This window comes from Centrocercus urophasianus, unplaced genomic scaffold (assembly GCF_019232065.1).
Source record: "Centrocercus urophasianus isolate 14NV4802_14NV808 unplaced genomic scaffold, USGS_Curo_1.0 seq_30, whole genome shotgun sequence".
Taxonomy (NCBI): Eukaryota; Metazoa; Chordata; class Aves; order Galliformes; family Phasianidae; genus Centrocercus; species Centrocercus urophasianus.
Genome location: NW_024884867.1, coordinates 4,339,844 through 4,358,955, shown reverse-complemented (window position 1 = coordinate 4,358,955; position 19,112 = coordinate 4,339,844). Strand labels below are relative to the sequence as shown.

General features: G+C 40.3%; 1 protein-coding gene across 8 annotated transcripts in view; it reads left to right on the top strand.

Moving 5' to 3' along the window:
- CABIN1 (calcineurin binding protein 1) overlaps positions 1-16,544 on the top strand; it is a 93,325-nt gene extending 76,781 nt beyond the window's left edge. For 7 of the 8 annotated variants that reach the window (XM_042828695.1, XM_042828692.1, XM_042828694.1 and 4 more), the window contains exons 35-38: positions 756-1,050; positions 12,227-12,391; positions 14,297-14,523; positions 15,163-16,544. In XM_042828695.1, the coding sequence (XP_042684629.1) occupies positions 756-1,050; positions 12,227-12,391; positions 14,297-14,523; positions 15,163-15,306 (831 nt within the window). In that variant the 3' untranslated portion in view covers positions 15,307-16,544. The remainder of the gene's footprint in view (positions 1-755; positions 1,051-12,226; positions 12,392-14,296; positions 14,524-15,162) is intronic. The other variant, XM_042828693.1, reaches the window with a different exon arrangement.
- The last annotated feature ends 2,568 nt before the right edge of the window (positions 16,545-19,112 follow it).

The window sequence follows — 19,112 nt, the reverse complement described above, 5'->3', positions numbered from 1 at the left end:
AAAATTATAGAGAAGATACTCATTCTATGGATGCTTTTCTTTCCTTCCATGGTGAATTTATGTCACTCTTCAGTCTACGTAACTAACAGCACTGCGTTGAATTCTTGGTTCTGGCTTTAGGGGAAGGTGTTGCTCTTGGTGCAGTTGTTAACTTCTGTAAACACAACCATTTTCCCAGGTGTTCTGAATAGGGCACCAACATTATTCAGTTCTGCAGTTACTGGAAATTTAGGATTAGGCTGATTGGTTTTCTATATGCAAATACATATTTCTGTTTTCCCCATTTCTTCTCGTACCACCTACAAAACATGATTTATTTTAATCATTTGCAAATTCTCTGACAGCATTGTGGATCCACTCATTCAGGCCAAGAGTTTGTCAACGTATTCTTGAATGAAATAAATTAATTTTTGTTAATGAGAGTTTGTAATTCATGTTTACTGATGGATTTCAGGAAAGTATGTTGTTGGGAGGGATTTGTTAAGTAAAGCATTGTAACTTTAAATGTGAATAAAGGCTCATTGTTTGATAAATAGATTAAGGAACAAAAAAATCTGTAAAAGTTAACATTTGGAGGTTCTCAATTTTATTTTGATAATAACAATTGATTTTATGTTTGCTTTATATAAATTTATAGCATTTCCTGTGTGCAAGTAGTTGAGTTGCCTGCAGGTGTCACTGAAACAGGTAGCATGTGCAGAATTACTGGCATGTATTTTCTCATGTCTGTCCCTACCCTCTTTTGTTTTACACAGTCCACAGCAGAAACACCCACTACCCCAAAGCATACGAAGGACAACAGAGAGAGCTTCTTCCCAGTGACACCAGCCACCCTGCATCCTGCCCCAGTGAATCCAGACACTGTGACTCCTGAAAATCTCCTGAGATTGAACGATCTGCATTCCAAATCCAAACCAGCCTCTTCCTCTTCCTCCTCCTCCTCCTCAGCATCTTCTTCAGTGCCTCCATCCCAGGAGCCACACAAGGACACTGAACATCTCCGGAGTCAGAATGCAGAGACTGCTGCCAGCATGAGTGATCTTGCACGTGGTAAGTCTCAACATCTTGGCCTTCTCTGATTTGTTTGCAAAGGCCACGTGGTGAGTCAGTGCTTGAGTCCTGATTCTGTCTCATTTTCTGATCACTAGACCATACTCAAAAGGCTGCACAAATAGAGGTTTTGTTTTGGGGTACATGTATAAAATCAATACATCTTTTATTTACTAGGATACAGTCAACAGCACTGAATGTAACTTGCGTATGAAATCATGGAATAGCAGCCTAAAAATAGAACCATGTTTAGATACATAATTTAAGTCTCTAGTGGCATTAAAAGGATTGTTGTTTTTCTTCAAAGAGGTAAAGATAAACTTCAGAATACCTCAAATGTTTTAAAAGTGATTGCAATTGAAATAGACTGGTGGATAGCCTACATCTGACTTGTAAGTGACTGATTAACATAATTAGATGCATAGATACCACAGCCACTTATATGTGTGTAGAGATAAATAATACTGTGAAAATTCCAAGCTTCTGCATGACTCATAAAGTTAGTATATCACCACCATTATGCTTCACATTTGAGAAAAGAAGAATCTGGCAGGACTGGAATGCTGGAAATATATTTGTAGTCCTAGTATGGCTGTGTGCAAGGTTAGGCTACAGAAAAGGATTGAAGAAGCAAAACAAATGTTATTTATTCTGTAGAAAGATGATGTGGTGTGCTCAGGATGGTGTTATATATTCGGTCCTATATAGATTGTCTAGATGAGAAGAGTGAAATGAGAATGCCATCATGGCAGGCTGACATCGTTAGCAGTAATCAAAATCACTGCGCAAGGCAGTGTTGTTGCACTTTGGGAATGAAGATTAGCCCCAGTTAGCCCCAGACTTGTCTTGGGTGCCCAAAGACACGGCTGTGCTTATTTGTGGGATGCTGTGCATATCAAGGTGGCAGAGCACCTGCTATAGCCTGTACTTTTTTGCATCCTTAGCAGGAACACTGTCTGAAAAAGCTTCTGCTACTTTTCGTGCTCACTCCATCTGCTCACTAGCTTGAACCTTAAAGCTACTCAAACTGCCATAGGCAGATTAATAAGAGCCCAGATAAAATTTTGAATGAAGCACATACATACAGGCACTAGGGAATGTGGCATATGAGGATACAGTGGAAATAGCACCTATATTTGTTGGAATCAATGCTGCATAATACCATTTCATAATTAGCAGAATGATCTACTCTAGGTATTTTGTTTAAGTAATCTCATATTGTGACTTTTATTCATATGCTTATGTTTTTTTTTCTTTACATAACCAGGCTTGGTGTCTAAATGCACATAGTCTTCTGAACTCATTGCCAGTGAAGAGCAGACTAGGGAGAAATCAGTTTTCCCAACTTGTTGGGCTTTGGGAACAGAATGATATTGAAATTTAACATCCTATATTAGAAGTTGCATTATAATAACCTATAACAATCTCCCTTTTCACAGAACTAGGGAGAAATCTGTCTTGAGAGGAAGAGGGAAAGGGGAATGATAAGGAAGGGAATGACTGAGTCAATGTGTAAAGCAGATTTATTGTTGTTCTTCTGTTGCTGAAGGAATGGTGTTGCAGGGTGCTGTAAGATATCTTGGCAGGGTTGTTCTGCAGGGATTCACTCAGATTTGTGCCTAGACAACGAAGAAGAAAATCCTCTAGATCATGCAGTTACTGTGCATTCACTAAGGAGACTGGTAGGAATGACAGTGCAAATAAAGAGCTCTCACATTCTCAGTTTTCAAACAAAACTCATGAGCTTTTCTGACGTGCTTTCCTCTCTGCAATTTCCCAGGCTGCCTTGCAGTGATTAGAACGTTTATTTTAATCTTTTGACTTCCTAGGCTTTGTTAAGGTGGGGAGGTTTCACATTGTTCTTTCTTCTTTTATGCTTTCTATACATCATCTTGGTTGAGGGAGATGGAAGAGCTAGCTGCCATAATTATAACCCTGAAACCATGCATCTGAAGATCAAGAGGCTCTCTCTGCAAAGCTCTGATTCCAGTGCAGGGTGTGTGTGTGTTGTATCTGGCTTTCTGCTCTCCGACTTACCTGACAGGTCATTTCTCTAGCTGAGAAAGATACCAATTACTGCTGTGTCCTTTCCTTTTCTTCTCTTTCTAATTCTCCTACCTTTGCTCCCACCTCCTTTAAAAAGGATTATTTCTAATTCAGTTTTACTCCTTTTTCATCTGTCTCTCATTAGCTCTGTTCCTGTTTCAGAGTGATCTGTTTTCATCTTTTTCCTCTTCTCATTTTTGTGACCTCCTCCTCTATCTGTTTGTTTCTGTGAGAATATTGCACGTCAGAGTATTAGCTGCTATCATTTTCTGTGCCTTCACCTAGAAAAAGTAATGGCTTTAAAAGCAAAGTATCCACTCATTTCTTTTGTGAATGTTTTAGTGGGATTTTATGTCTGGTATAACTAGCTAGGGCAGAATACAGCATGATGAAATTCAGCATCAAAGTAAAAGGAGTGGTAGTTTCGATATGAGAGGTTCCTGCAGGTAGGCATAAATGTGTGTGAGACTCTGGAAATGTAAGTATTTGGATGCAGCCTGTAGTTTTTTCTGGGGAAAGTAAATAGGATAATTAGGATAAACCTCTCCACTGCATCACATTGCTCTGTTGATACACTGTTCTGAATTGCTGGAAAGTCATGACTTTTTCATTTTTGTTGTCCTTATCCAAATAATGATTCTTATAAGGGATGGGCGGGAAAACTTTCACATCCTATTTTTGAAGGTTTGTTTACTTGGAATTAATACCTGTTTTGCTTAAAGGGATCTATTCAGCAAATTGTCATTTAAATTAAGGGTAGAAGAGTAGCAATTTTCCTCTTCTTCCATTAAATTCATGTGCACTAAATTCACGAAGCACTACACGTTTTGATGTAAAACCAGGAAGTTCATGATATAGGTGTGTGGGCTTAGAAATGCAGGGCTAAGGAAGACTACCAGTTCTTTCTGTAGCGTGCAGGGAAGTTGCAGCCCGTAAGCCATGTAAGTACCTTGCTGTAATTTCAGATGTTTTTTATGCAGGCACAGCAGGGCAGTAGAGGTTTGAATGTATTTCAGCCTGTAGAGCTTTCAGACTTCAACAAACGAGCGTGTGAAGAAAGTGGCATGAAAGGATAAACAGCACTGTTGTTGCAGTGAGAAATGAATTTAAATTGCTTTAATTTGTTTAACCTTATTTTAGCTATGGAATGCAGTTCAAGCTTTCAGTTTGAAAGGACCTGCAGTCGTTCAATCTTATTTATGATCAATCTGTTCCGCCGTTTTTTTTTTCTGCTGAATTCAAAATTGTGCTTTAGAGTGCAGAGCTGGTCTCAGCAAGTAGCTCAAAAAAGCTGAAACACAGAAGCTGTTACAGACTGACCATAGGCCTGGGGCCTCACATGAGCTTCATTTCACATTGCTTTTCCAGCAGTTACCTGCTGTAAGGATTCTTTCTTGTATGCTCATGTCCTTTGACTCGATGTTCTTGTGTCTCTTGTAGGCAACTTGACTTCTGTTATTTCCTCCTTTGTTTTCCGTGTTGGCAGACTTCTACCTCAGTTCCCCAGGCTGAATTCCTCCAAGGCTTTAAAAATCTCATCTTTAAGCACTTGTAACCTCATGCCTGTTGTAGCATCCTTGAGTGCAAGTCACCTGTTAGTGACTGCAAAGCTGCTAACAGAAATCAACCAGGCGGACTTCAGCCAGCTCTGCATCCTCTCTGCTCTCTTTTTGCATCTGCCTCCTGTGTTGGCATTGGCATTCTCACTTCCTCCTATCTGATCCGTCCTTTTCATTAAGCTTTTTATTTTTCACAATGGATGTGCTCTGAAAACAATTTCACCACTGAATGTCAGCAGGGGTTTTCCTGTTTGTGAATGACTCTTTAATTCCCTTTTGCCTGGTGCTCAGGCAGTTCCAGTCAGCTGTGTCTTCTCCTCTTCCCTTTGGAAGTACACTGATTCAGTTTGCTATTGCAACAAATTCGTTCCAGAAAAGAATGAAGACTAGATTTTCACTAGACTCAATGCCTATTTCTAATCTTTACCCTTTGGGTTGTTCTTGTTCTTTTTGTTTGGTTGATTTTGTTTAATTTTGTTCATTCAATTCAATATTGTGCCGAATTGCAATTAAAGTTGTTGTTGGTTGTATGTACTCATGTTAATCAGTAGGAACAATTAGGGCAGGAGCAGCAGCTTCCAAATTGGCCTGTGAGGTGATGGTAAGAAGCCTAGTGCAGAGTGTGGGCTGGGCAAGCTTGGGGTCAGAGAGAAATCCTGGAAATCCTGGGAAAACTCTGCCGTATGGATATTTGCACTAACAGAGGACATGTCTTCTGGAAACCACAAAGATTTGGAAAAGAACATGGTAATGATGCTGTATTGTTACAGCAAGTTTCAGTTGCACTAGTTTTAGATTGCTGCCATAATGAATGTTTTACTGCACAAATGAAGGCTGAAGAGAGATGTAGTTATAAGCCTACTGCACAGGTCTTGCATTTACAGATTTCTTAGGAAAATTCTCTAGAAATAGTATTATAATGAAACCCCCCTATTCTAGGAGCTACTTTTGCCCAGCTGTATTGTGCTTAATTTGGCTGTCAGGTCAGAGAAGGATGAGAAATACTGGCAGAGGAGGAAGGGGCTTATGGCTTTTGTTGAATAACCAGTCCATACAATTTGCAAGGAGCAGACCACAGATGGGTGACTTACTGTCCACAGGTACTGCTGTGTGATACTCTGAAGTGATGTACTCTTGCTAAATCCAGCAGTAAAACACAACTATCAATTAACTATTTCACAGAATCACAGAAACACAGAATTGTAGGGGTTGGAAGGGACCTCCAGAGATCATTGTGTCCAACCCCCCTGCCAAAGCAGGTTCCCTACAGCAGGTCGCACAGGTCGGCATCCAGGCAGGTCTTGAACATCTCCAGAGAAGGAGACTCCTCCACCTCCCTGGGCAGCCTGTTCCAGTGCTCCGTCACCTCACTGTAAAGAAGTTCTTGCGCACATTTGTGCAGAACTTCCTATGCTGCAGTTTCCAGCCGTTTCCCCTTGTCCTGTCTCCACTCACCACTGAAAAGAGTCCGGCCTCGCCACTCTGCCCCCCACACCTTAGATATTTATAGACCTGGATCAGGTCCCCTCTCAGTCTCCTTTTCTCAAGGTTGAACAGACCCAGTTCACTCAGCCTTTCCTCATAGGAGAGATGCTCCAGGCCCTTCACCATCTTCGTGGCCCTCCGCTGGACTCTTTCCAAGAGATCCTTGTCTTTTTTGTACTGGGGAGCCCAGAACTGGACACAGTACTCCAGATGAGGTCTTACTTATATTTCTTATAATGCCATTTGAAAGTTCATATAATTGCATACAAAACCTATTATCTCTTTGATCTAGGCCCACTGATTTTTTTTTTTTTTTTTTTTTTTTTTTTTTTAAATTGAAGGATGTTGGGGATCATTGCTATGTTGTTTGTTTTGGTTTGGGCTTTTAACAAAGAGAGAAGGAAAGTTACTACTGAACTTGAGAGCATAACTTTACCAGCACACTTGTCAACTTCCTGCATTTCTAGGAAGCTTGAGAGCAGCAGGAAGTGATTCTGCACAGAGAACTGCAGTGGCAGCACTGTTAGCCTGCCCCAGCGTGGCTTTTCCATACCAGAGGCCTGGGAGCTTGGGAGTTACTGTGGGCTGGGGACTATTCCCAAGAAGTAGGAGCTATTGGGAATAGGTGAACGGTTGGACTGGGTGATCTTTTAGGTCTTTTCCAACCTTGGTGATTCTATGATTCTATGATAAGCACTTTCAGAGCAACTGGCTGTTTTTTACTATCATCAGTGCTGTTCTGTCACAGCTGACCTCGGCGTTAGGGGGGAACATGGGTTACATCTGATACCACTGTGTAATAGCCAGGAGCACAGTTACAAATGCAGCAGTATGCCATCTTATTACAGTGCCAACTTCTGTTCACCAGACTGTTTGAATTTATTTCATTTCAGGGAGCCGTAGAACTTGCGTTGCACAGCTTTCTGCTTCCAAAATTACTCTGATGCTTAATTTTTAACACATGGCTTTGTGTGTCAGCTTTGAATGTAATTTCCTGAATTTGGCATTTCAAGTCAAATTCTTATCTCTGCAGCTATGACTTCATTGTTTGTTGTTGTGTGGTTGTGTTTTTTTTAGTTTTAGAAATAAACATCATGGCAGGAAAGTGGGAATTAATATGGAGAAAGCAAATGTGTAAGGAAAAGAGTACTGAGTATACTTACTGTATGCCTTGGTGCACTGAATGCTGCCTGCTGTGGTCTATGATGTAGCACCTCATGACAAAGGCAGTTACATGATGGCTCTGTTGCTTCTGTGGGTCAGCATTCTTAACCGAGCTGTGTTCAGCTGAACCAACCTGTGTTCCAGCGCAGACTTTCCATTGACTTGGTAGCACAGTGTATGAGGAAACTCTGAGCTCCTGCAAATTCAAGCTTTCCATGCCCTTTTGCAACTGCTGTATGGGAAAAAAACTGTATTAAATTCCTAGCACGCCAGAGGGAGAGGCAGATGGAATATTGAAAATTAATTGTTTACACATTAGCGCTGTTCTTTGGAAGTGTGGTAGGATATTTACTTCATCGTGTCAGGGAGCAGCAGATTAGATGCATTTCCATCAGCATACAGATATCCACCTTGTGTGGAAACTCAGTGATAGCTCTGTGAAAAACTACATGTATCCTGTGTAGCCATTGAAATATAAAGTAAATACCTTGTCACTGGGACAAATAAAGTATGTATTTCTTCATGTCTGCAGGCACACAGAATGCAGTCGTTACTCTGTTGAAGTGATTGGAGGGCAAGGTGGTACAGATCTGCTAAATCATAGTCATGTATTTTCAGGCTTTTTATCTGACACACAGAGTGCTGGGGAAGGTGCTTTGCAGAGGGGTGAAGCCAAGAGGCACAACCACTTTGTGTCAGCCCTTGAAGCCCTTCTCTGTTCATTTCTCCAAGCATGCACTTTTGAAATCGTGTTGGTGTTCTGTTCTGGAGTTCAAAGCTCAGTTCCTTCCTTTTTCCCATAATGAAATGATGCTTTGTGCACGCACCATGAGTTGCTTGTAGCCTTTCACATATCTGTGCTTTAATACTTCACACCACCTCCCTCAGCAACTGGAAAGCATTTTTCCAGGTGCCAGTCATATTTTCTGGGCTTGTCTTTCAGCCCTCACGCAGTAGGTTTAGTGCATGACTAAAGGGTTTCTCGAAAATCCAGCTAGAATGTTTTATAACACTGGGATGTTAATGTCTCTGTATAGCTGACAGCAGAAGGAAATTGAGCAATGAAGTGCACAGCGCAGCACACAGACAGCAGAGCAGCTGCTTGCTGTTACGGTGCGGCTGCTTTTAAACTTTCTCCACATCTGCAAATTGCCGAGTGCATATTTTCATACAGACATGTCCAAATAGGACATAAATTGTCGTCTTCCTATAATAAAGGGTGCGGGAGTTGTATAATCTCTGTGTTTATAGTGTAGGATGTATGTATATACTGTATTCTCTGTCTAAAGAGGCAGCGAGAGAATATTAACTGTGATGAAGTCATGAACCCAGCGCCCGCTATAGGCATCTGCAAACACTGGTTGCCCTGGCAACAAGTGGAAAGAGGTTGGAGAGGAAAGCTGGAGTAGGTTGTTGCATTGAATTGTTTTCAGCTTGTTTCTTCCTCACTAAAGCAGGGAGATGTTGAGAGGTATGATGTCCTTCTTTCTATGTGTGTACTATTTTATATGTATTTAGACAGCTGTCGGGAAAGGGAAGGCTGACAAAAATACTTATAATTCAGCTCGGTTGGAGATGAACTTTTCCATGTAAATATTCATGTGCATTGCAAATCTGTGGGTTTTCTGTATGCTTTTTTGTGCGTTGCGTTACGAGGTGAGAGTGCAGAATCGATCTCCAGAGTGCAGAACCTGTCCCATCTTCAGCCTGGAGACCAACACGTATTACATCTTCCCAAACTGGTTTTATTTTAACCTGGGATTGTAGAGCTAATGTAATGTTGGAAAGCCTGCAAGAACAGTGCAAGTACTGAGTATGGATTGCCAAAAGATTTCTTAACTGAGATTAAATCTGAGCTTGAGAACACCTTTGGATTGTGCTGTAGTTATATTCTTGTGCTCTTGCACTTGTGAAGAATTTTGTGGCTCATGAGTTAGTGAAGTCTTTCCCTCCCTGGGGAAAGTTTTTATTAGAGAGAACTAGGACGTTATGTTCAGGGCTGTGGCAGCACTGTCCACATGGTAAATACCAAGAGCTACTCTTCAGAAATCTGTTTCGGACAAATAACAGGAGATTCAGCTGTGTGTTGCTTCCTATTATCCTTCTGCCTTTTGCCCTGTTTGTAATGAAAAAAGATGTGTTTGTGCACTGTATTGAAGTATTGATAGTGCAAATTATAGACACTTGGAACAGCCAGATCTTATAAAAAAAATAAAAAATATGTATTTTTCTCATTAACTTAATGTTTAACTTAGAAGTAATGCCATGAAAGCGACTGTTACCACAAAAACAAATTTGCATAGTCATAAAAGAATAAAGTGTATCACCCAGTCAGGGGATAAAATTCAGTCAGTGTGTATTTAGAACCTGACAATGAAGGATTCATTACCAGGCAGTGGCTCTGGATGTACTGAGAGATGCAGCCTGATAGAATATTAACAAGTGCTGTTTCTAGAAGTGTAGTAATAGAAATACATGCTTGGTGTGCCAAAGTCCTGCCCTTTCATTTCCATTCACTTTTACATGAAAAAGGGCTGACACACCGCTTTGTTCTAATTAAATCTAGTTTTACTGTGCTACAAATCGATGCCTTCAAAAATAGGAAAAACAAAGATGATGTAAAAGATGGAGATCTGTGTTAGAAGCTGCTCCCTCCTAAAAGAAAGTAGACTTGCATCAGTCTTGCAGCGTCTGGTTAGAAATACACTGCTCAAAAGAGCTTTGTCAGGGGGCATAATTTAGTTAAGTAAAGCTCAGCAAATCAGCTTAAGCAGTGATATATCTTATAATTAAACAAAGATTATAATCCACATAAGAGGTAGAGTTTAGTCATTAAACAATAATGCAAATCAGAGCTTTTATTCTGAATGGTGAACTATTAAGTCCCCTGTGTAATTTAGCAGTTGAGTACATAGGAAATAGTTCTCAGTTAGCAGTATAGTTAAAGCTACGGGATCTCCAGTTGGGATGGCTTTCTATCTGCCAAATGAATTGGTGTTTTGTCTCCTTGGTTAACAAGTGGATAAGTAAGGTTCTGTTGGTACTTACCCTAGATGCTGTAGACTCTGAGCCTGTTGTGTTGCAGTAAGCAAGACAGAGTTGCTGTCTTAAGCTGCCTTGCAGGATGATCTGAAAACATCATTTTCAATCTTGCTTTTCTTCAGACGTTGGTGTAAAGCTCTATCTTTTCATCAAGTGTCTTGTAGCCATTTCAGTGTGGCAGTCTGGGTTTAGGCTCCGTTTGTTGTCAGCTGCTTGTGGTGTAGTGGGATGTGTGTTTATTGGCTTTGGGCCACACGAGGGCTGATCCTTCTTCATATGGTCCCTTGTATTTCTCTGCATGCAGTTAAATCATGCCTGTCTTATGTAAAGATCAGGCACGTACATAGAATGATCTTCAGCTCTTCTATTTCACAAGCAGGGAAACAGTGAGTTAGAATTTTCCTAATCCAGACTCCTGTTGTTTTACTGCTTCCTTCTCTGTTCTTTTAAGCTGAATTGGTCAGATGCAACTATTTTTTCCTACTGTCGTGACCACGTTTTGTGCAGGAAAGAGAATGAGAACTGTTCTTCTGCACTAGACCATTCCATTTTGTGCTTGATAGAGAGTGGAACATCACAGAACAGAGGCTTCTGTGATTTGTGCTGTAGTGTGTGACCTTTCCTTTTTGGGAACTATAGGAGAATTCTCTGCAAGCAAACTCATTTATCCTAAGGCTTGTATTGGCTGCCAGCTACCAGTTCAGATAATGGGTTCTTTTATTTTACCAATGAAAATTAGTGAATGAAAGAACTGAACAGCCTGCTTTGGTAAGCTTTTTTGATGCAAATTATTCAAGAACCCTGGAAATACAGTGCATTTAAAAAGTTGTATCTTCCAAACTGCATCTATCTGACTTTCACCAAGCTCTTTCAAGAATTTCAGTTTTAACTCTACAGTGGTGAAGTGTTTTCAGCTCACAGGGAGTTAGGGGTTGAGAGCAGTTTTCCAATGAGGAAAAGTTGAAAAATATTCCCTTTTAAGTCATGTTGCAGATAAAATCCTAAATTAAATTAGAATGTGGACATATGAGGATTTTAGAGAAGTTAGGCTGTGAATATATATTGCATATGCTTGTTTGCAGTAGCTGCCTGTGTACACCTTACCCCGTGTTAATGTAAGATAATTCATATTTGTCTGAGCAGCCCCCTGTTGTTGAAGGATATCTTCATTTCTGTGAGAGAATGAGTGCTTGTTTGTGTACCGATAGCCTTGAAATGAGACTGTGCTCATACACACTAGGATATGAGTTGTAAAGATCCCAAATTCTGAAGTAGCAGAAGATGGGAATATTAGACTGGTTTTTTAGGCTGATTGAGTCAGCCTATCTCTGAAAACTGAGCATCTTACGTGGCTTGAGATTGATTAAATAAAGAAGAAAAATGGAACAGATTTGGCCCTGTTGCTGGATGTTCACAGTAATTAATCTTTCTTAGCAGTGAGCTGCACTTCAGTGTAGCTCGCGCCCATGATTGCAGATCAGGGAGACCCATCGATCACACGTAGCTCATCAGTAAGGGTGATGGCTTTTGTTTTGACTGCATGACAAGTGATTCACCCCTCGTGTCTGCAAAGGTTAATGGTCAGTTGCATGAATTTGTTTCTTGCAGAGGTAACAACGTGCTGTAGAACAGATTTTTTTCTTCACTTTTGTAAAGAACGTTTTTAAAGAATTTGAATTGATGGCAGCAAGTATGAAAAAGTTGTGATTGCCATCTTAGCTCCCCAGTATTTAATTTTACTCAGTCATTTCATAGTTAAGAAATGAGGATTAAAAAAAAATCCCACAACTTCTACCAGGTGGTTAGACAGCAGAAGATCTGAGGCTTAGGAAAGAGATCAGCATGTCTGTTAATCTGTGAATTATCTTTCGTTAATAAAGAGGAAGAAGAGCTTGAAGTGCCTTTGGAGGGTCTTGGATTTCAGCAACAGGAGTCACGGCTTTGTCAGCAGATGAAAATGGCCACTGTTGCACCATCACCAGAGCCTGTTTGTTGGCAAGTGGAATCAGTGACCAGCACAAATTCGGGACATGTTTGTACCCAAGGTAGGAGCTTTTTGTGCTTCGGTGCTGAAAATTAGTTCTTTGAGTGTCAGTCTGCAGAGATTGATGGATTAGCTATGCATTAGTTGTGATGCATGTTACAGAGCTTCTCTGCTGCTTGCCTTCCAGTAAAGTATTTCAGAGTGTAGAGGCATTCTTGGCTATGTCACGGCTTCGTGGAGAAGTTCTGTGTAGTCCCTTGATGGTTATTCTCTTTGGTGCATGACTCACATACCAAGTACCGTAGCAGCAAAGCCAAATGAAATGCCTCCCAGTACTAGGCTATTGTGCTACGTAGGTTGAGCTTCTTTGAAAGTAGAACTTCTCTATTAATCGAAATCTTACACAGGGCAATATGACAACACTTGATTATTGTACTGGAATATTTAGCAGAAGGAAATGATTTTTTGTGATAATCAGACTGAGTCAAATTAACATAAAAACCAGCATTACAGCAATTAATGCTTTCTATCCCTCCTCTGCCTCCTTTCCAAGAGAAGTAGGAGTTGATATTTAGACTGGAAAAATGTAAAATTTGTATTTTTCAGACAGACATAAACATAGATATTCATGTTCAGGGTATCTCTCTTCTTATTTGTGAGAGATTATCTTCTGTCTGATTACTGCAACGTTTCTGGTACTCTGCTCTGAGCTGATTGTCTACAAATGGAGATGGGTCACTGACCTCGTTGGAAAGTTGCATCTGTTGTGGCAGTTCTTACATTCTTGTATACTGCTAAGAACATACAATTCAATTTCAGATTCCCTTAGTAGTCAGTGTAATGTTGTTTATTTTTCAGGATAGCATCAGGGATCTGGCATTTTATTTTGCCATGTTTAAGTAGCCTTGTCAATTCCAGAAGCCTTCAAAGAAGGATTTAACAAGACTGAATCCAAAAAAATGTATATTAAAACATCTGTTATTACTATGCATCTGGGATGATCTGTTTTCATTCATACAACTTTTTAAAAAAAAATCCACTTGAAGCATCATTATTAGTAAAATAGCAATAAATATATGCTAAATACTCAGATTGAATGTGAAAGCATTGTCTCCTGCTGATTATTGTTGCATATGTATTGTTTTGTGATAGAGCCTAAGGAAGGGCCAGATCCTTCTTTGTCTCGTGAGATGGGCCCTTTCTTAGCAACTTTGGGTGGTGAAGACAAGAATCGTTGTTGAGGAGTATATAGAGATGACATGATGGTGCTAATCAGCGTGGTGTACAGCAGCATGAGCACACCAAGGGTCTGGCTTCTTTGCTGACATGATACCTAACGATTTTTTATGACAGAATTTGAAGAGAGTAATGAGGAAGTGTTGACAGATATTAGTGTATTTTTCTTAGTTTGTGAGGACAGTAGTGGAAACCACAAAGACCTTGTTTGAAAATGTAGCCGACTGAGGGGGGATCTTGACAATACGAATTGATAGGAAATAGGAGCTGACATTTCAGTTATTAAAAAGACAACTCCATAGTGGAGGGAGTTTATAAAAGACTTGAGTAAAACTAAGTAGCTTTATTTGGTGCATTACAGAATGGGGAACCAGTTAGAGAATGCAAAGGTAAGATAATTGCATCTGCAGTGAGTGGGAAAATGGTATTTTGAGGAGCCTTTAATCTAGATGTAGGTGGGTCAGTGCAGTACTACCACTTCAGTGCTTGGTTTAAATAGACTGGGTGTCTGCTGCCCAGAAAGATTTTTTTAAATTATTATTGATTTCCAGTTGCCGTTATGGAATCCTGAGGCGCTTTGTTCTTCTGGTTCTGAATCATAATTAAAGCAAAACTTGAAGAAAGACCTTTTGAGCTAGCCATATGTCTGACAATCAACTGCTCCCTCTTCTTTGACATCTGAAATCCTACACAGCTTCCTAACATGTTTTTCTTATTATTTTCTGTTTAGCCTCCAGTTCCAAGCCTGAACTCAGCTCCAGTTCACAGACTTTGGGAAGTCAGCAGAACAAGACAGATGGCACCCGAGTAAAAACTCGCGTTCTGCCCAACATGCCAAAGCTTTTCATACCTTCATCTGTCACCAAATTTCCACCTGAGATCACTGTCACTCCACCCACTCCCACCCTCCTTTCTCCAAAGGGCAGCATTTCAGAAGAGACCAAGCAAAAATTAAAGGTAATAAAAGGGAAACAGTAATTTTTTGGCTTATTGTTTTTATCTTAACTCGCCCCTCAATAAAATACTTGTGCGAAAGGAGCAACTGTCCCTGTCCCCAGTTCATAACCAGAAGTAGCATAAATAGTGGAAGACTCATGCCTGTCACTGCTCAAGAAGCATTTGGATAATGCCTTAATAATATGCTCTAACTTTTGTCAGCCCTGATGTAGTCAGATAGCTGGACTTGGTGGTCTTTGTATGCCACTTCCAACAGAACTATTCTATTTTGTTCTAAGAAGCTAGCTATTATTAACAGGATTCAGCTTTTAAGAAGTGGTGAAATTCCTGCCATGGTTGGCATCGGAGCTATCGTAGTCTGTATCCCTTTCTTGGGAATTAAACAGAATTATCAAAATGTGTGAGGGAGTTAGTGCAGCAATTGCAGTTCTTCCTTTAGTGAAAGCTACTGGAATAATGACTATGGGGAGACCTACTGGTTAATGTTATGTAGTTTCACATTAGGTTGCCATATCTTTTATGGAAGTAAGAGGGCTTTGGAATGTGACGGAATAGCAACCAGTTGGCTTTTATCCCTGTTATCATGGGTTTATCCTGACTATTTAGCAATATATTCTCTCTCTCTCTTTTTGGGATCAGTCTGCTATTTTGTCTGCTCAGTCCGCAGCGAATGTAAAGAAGGAGAGCCTTTGTCAGCCAGCTTTGGAAATCTTAGAGACCTCAAGCCAGGAGTCCTCACTGGAAAGTGATACTGATGAAGATGATGACTACATGGACATATGAATGAATTCTGGCCATCATCAACACCAACCATATAACCATTCTTGTTGCCAACATCTCTGGCAGTCCAAACATCCTCGTTGGCATTACTCACCATTTAATCTGCATCGAGTTCTTCACTTTCATTACCTTTGTTATCACCACTACCACTTGTATTGCCTTCAAAATCTTCGCCATTTTCCCCATCATGGTGCTTAACAGAAGAAAAACGATTGTTTACCAGGCAGTTAATTCATTTGGACCACACCGTCACCTTTAACTTCAGTAAATGCAAGGATTTGGGTTTTTTTAGCTGCAACTGACATCCCTGTACTGTTTTTGCTTCTTCAACCAGAGCCTTGGGATTCAATCCAATAGCTCTTTTCTGTATCATTTTCTTCCTTTTAGTTGTCTTTTTTACGTTTTTGACATTAGTTAAGTTTTTCTCCCAATAATTCAACAGTGGAATCTCTGTCTGGTCTTGCCATGATTAGTCCTAGCTCCTTTCAGGGTGAATGGAGTAGAAAAAGTTTGCTGAGCTGGTAGAGGATTTAATTTTATGAAGGAAGTCTGTTGTGGGGTGAAAAGGGTGAGCGGACAGGCTGTCAGCTGCTTGGCACAGTTGTGTGCTTTGCTGGAATTTGTCTCGGTGTCAGTAGGCAAAGATCCAGCTTATCTAGGCAGACAGAGAGCTTGGCCTCCTGTTTGTGCTCATTTCACACCAATGTATGAGCTCCAGCAGAAATTACCAACCTGAATGTTGGCTTAACGAACTGATCCTTCCAGAATTGTCTTACAGTCCTTTCTCTTCTGATGCCTTGGACAAGCATTTTGAATTGGGGGCTAGATGATATTTTTATGGTGGTATTGAAAAAGACTCAAGATTTCAGTACCGTTTCAGTAATGTCTGTTTTTTACAGAATGACATGAAAAGGTGTTTTTTATCTATCTGCAGAGGGACTGCTCACAGTTATTTATATGAGAAAATAATGGTAACAAAGACCTTTTTTTTTTTACTGAATATTACCTTTGTAAAATAATGAATGCAATCCATGCAAAAAAAACCTACGTCACACTATATATACACATGTGCTCACACATACATATATATGTCTGTGTACATATATGTATGTATGTATATGAAAAAAGGAAATGCATACAGCTTGCCATGTTGGATTTCTTTGTGTTTGGGGGAGGTGGTTTTCTGTAAAATGCAGAGCTTTGTATAAACTTTTGTTTTTTTCTAATAAAGCTGAAATGTACCTACTGCTTCCTCTGTTCATCTGAGAGGGCAAGGTGCCGTGGTTGTGGCAGATGTTCTGCTCCTCCCTTCCTTTTGGGGAGAGGGTAATGGAGTGAGGGGGGGGAGAAATCCTCTTTCTTTTCTGAAGACTTCCAGAAATCTTAGGATGGATTTGGTCTTGTGTGACCGTGAGCCGAGCCAGCAGTGCTGCCAAGAATGCATGCAGTGGGCTCACTTCCCTACTGAGACATGATCTGAATTCTTTTTCATCCGAGTGTCTTTGAATACTGATGAACAACGCAGGGAAGAAGACACGGTGAATGTGATGACATGGGAAGAATACTTCAGTGTATGCCCCAGCACTTAATCTGCTTTTGCAACGGTCATTCATTTGCTGTAAGAATAATGAATGGATCCTGGATAAAAAGAAGCATGGTCGAACAAAATATTGCAACTTTATTCTCACACTCAGTGCTCTTTGTTTTGAACAAAATGTCATTTTTAGTGTTTCCATCTTGAGCATATTAGCAGTTGTTCCTGAGACTTGTTCACTTACTGCAAGTGATAGGTGAGCTGGATGGAAATGATGTGGGGAAGATCACAGTAACTGAATGGTGAAAGCAAATGGGTATTTTCAGTAGTAATATGTTGTCAGTGTTTGTTTGCTCGTTAATTTGCTGTAAGTTATTGTAAACACAATGTACAGCATATTGCGTAGTGATTGAGTGGTGTTTGCCTAAGTAGCATTAGAAGATCAGGAATTATATTTGCTGCTGCAGAAGATAGCATGGGAAAAATAGAAATCAGCTTTTTATGAGAAATGGAAGACAACATGGATACCTCGTTCTAAATGGTGCTCTTTCACTCAAGTACATTTAGTGGCTAACGTGCATTCATAATGATTTTAAATTCATAGGTCTTTGCTTATAGCATTGGCTTGAGGTATGAAGACTGAACATTAGATTGTCTTACATGAATTTGCCCATTGAAAATGATAGTTTTTCTTTATTCTTCTCAACATTTTCCTTCTTTCTCCCTCCCAGTGCTTGTTAATGTGCATGATCTTGATCTTCCTTTGATTTCTAGCCCTTCTTTTTTGAGAAGGGTTTAATGTTTTGTTGAAGAAAAATTAGTAAGTGAAGCTGTTCAAGTCAGCTAACAGAGCTGAATGTTGTTGATCTACTCTTAAATCCTATATTCAGAAGTTTTATCTGATTTTCTCTTGTTTTAATCTTTTATTCCCACTATGGTGTCAGGTAGCTGGAGGGCTTTTTGTCAATCCCAGGAAGTTACTGAGATTGGTGTGACCATACAGGCCACCTCCTGCAGATCTTGTTCTTCTGCCAGCAGCTAAATGGTGTGTTGTTTGATGTGACAGGGCAGCTTCCACAGTGGGAATTACTGCTGATCTGTGCTAAAGGAACCATTCATTTTGTTTGTGTGAAATGGTAAAATGGTGGAATGGCTTGGATTGGAAGGGATCTCGAGGATCATCAAGTTCCAAACCGCCTGCTGCAGGTGTGTTGCCAACCACTAGATCAAATACAAGATCAGGTTGATCAAGACCCCATCCAGCCTGGCCTTGAACACCTCCAGGAATGGCGTGTCCACACTCTGGGCAACTTTTTCCAGCATTTCAATGCTCTCTCAGTGAAGAAATTCCCCTGATGTCTAATGTAAATCTTCTCTCCTTGAGCTTGAAATCATTTCCCTTGTCCTATCACTATCTACCCATTAAAATAGTTAATTTCCCTCCTGTTTATAATCTCCCTTTAAATATTGGAAGGCCGTAATGAGGTCTCCTCACAGCTTTCTTTCCTCCAGGCTGAACAAGCCCAGCTCCCTCAGCCTGTCTTCATAGGAGAGGTGTTCCAGCCCTCAGATCATCTTTGTGGCCCTGCTCTGCAGCTTCTCTAACAGCTCCACGTCTTTCCTGTTTTGGGACCTGGACCTGGGCACAGTACTCCAGATGGGGCCTCACAAGGGCAGAGCAGAAAGGGGCAATCGCCTCCCTTGCTCTGCTGGCGACCCCTTTTCTGATGCAGCCCATAGGAACCATGTTCTGGAGAGAAGATGCCAAAATGCTTGGATGCACTGCATATTGTAACATATGTTTGTCTCAAGCACGCTGCCTAAAGTTATTTTGGAGAAAGATCTTCAAATCCTGTGCAAACAGAAATATTCACTTAATATAGCATCCTCTGAAGCCGACAGTTTAGTTTTGTGACATTTTCAAGCGGGAAAAAAAAAAAAAGCCTTATTGTAAAACTGCGATGAATTATTGATGAGTTGAGTAATTTCTTTGATTTCAATCTAATTCTAGTTATTTTACCTTGACATCCAAGCATCAGCAGGATCAGACTTCTGACTCCTTCCTTTCAGTATTACAGATCAATTGTAAACACAACAGCTATCTACAGGATTTACTGGATAACCACTGCTTCTGAAATCTGTGTTCCCAGATGTCTTTGTGATGTTGTGCCAGACAAATAAATGGCTGCTACTGAAGTATATTGCTCCTGTATATGTATATATGTGTGTGTGTAGTTGTCTTTTTCCTGTGAGGCTGAAGGGAAAAGCATGTCCG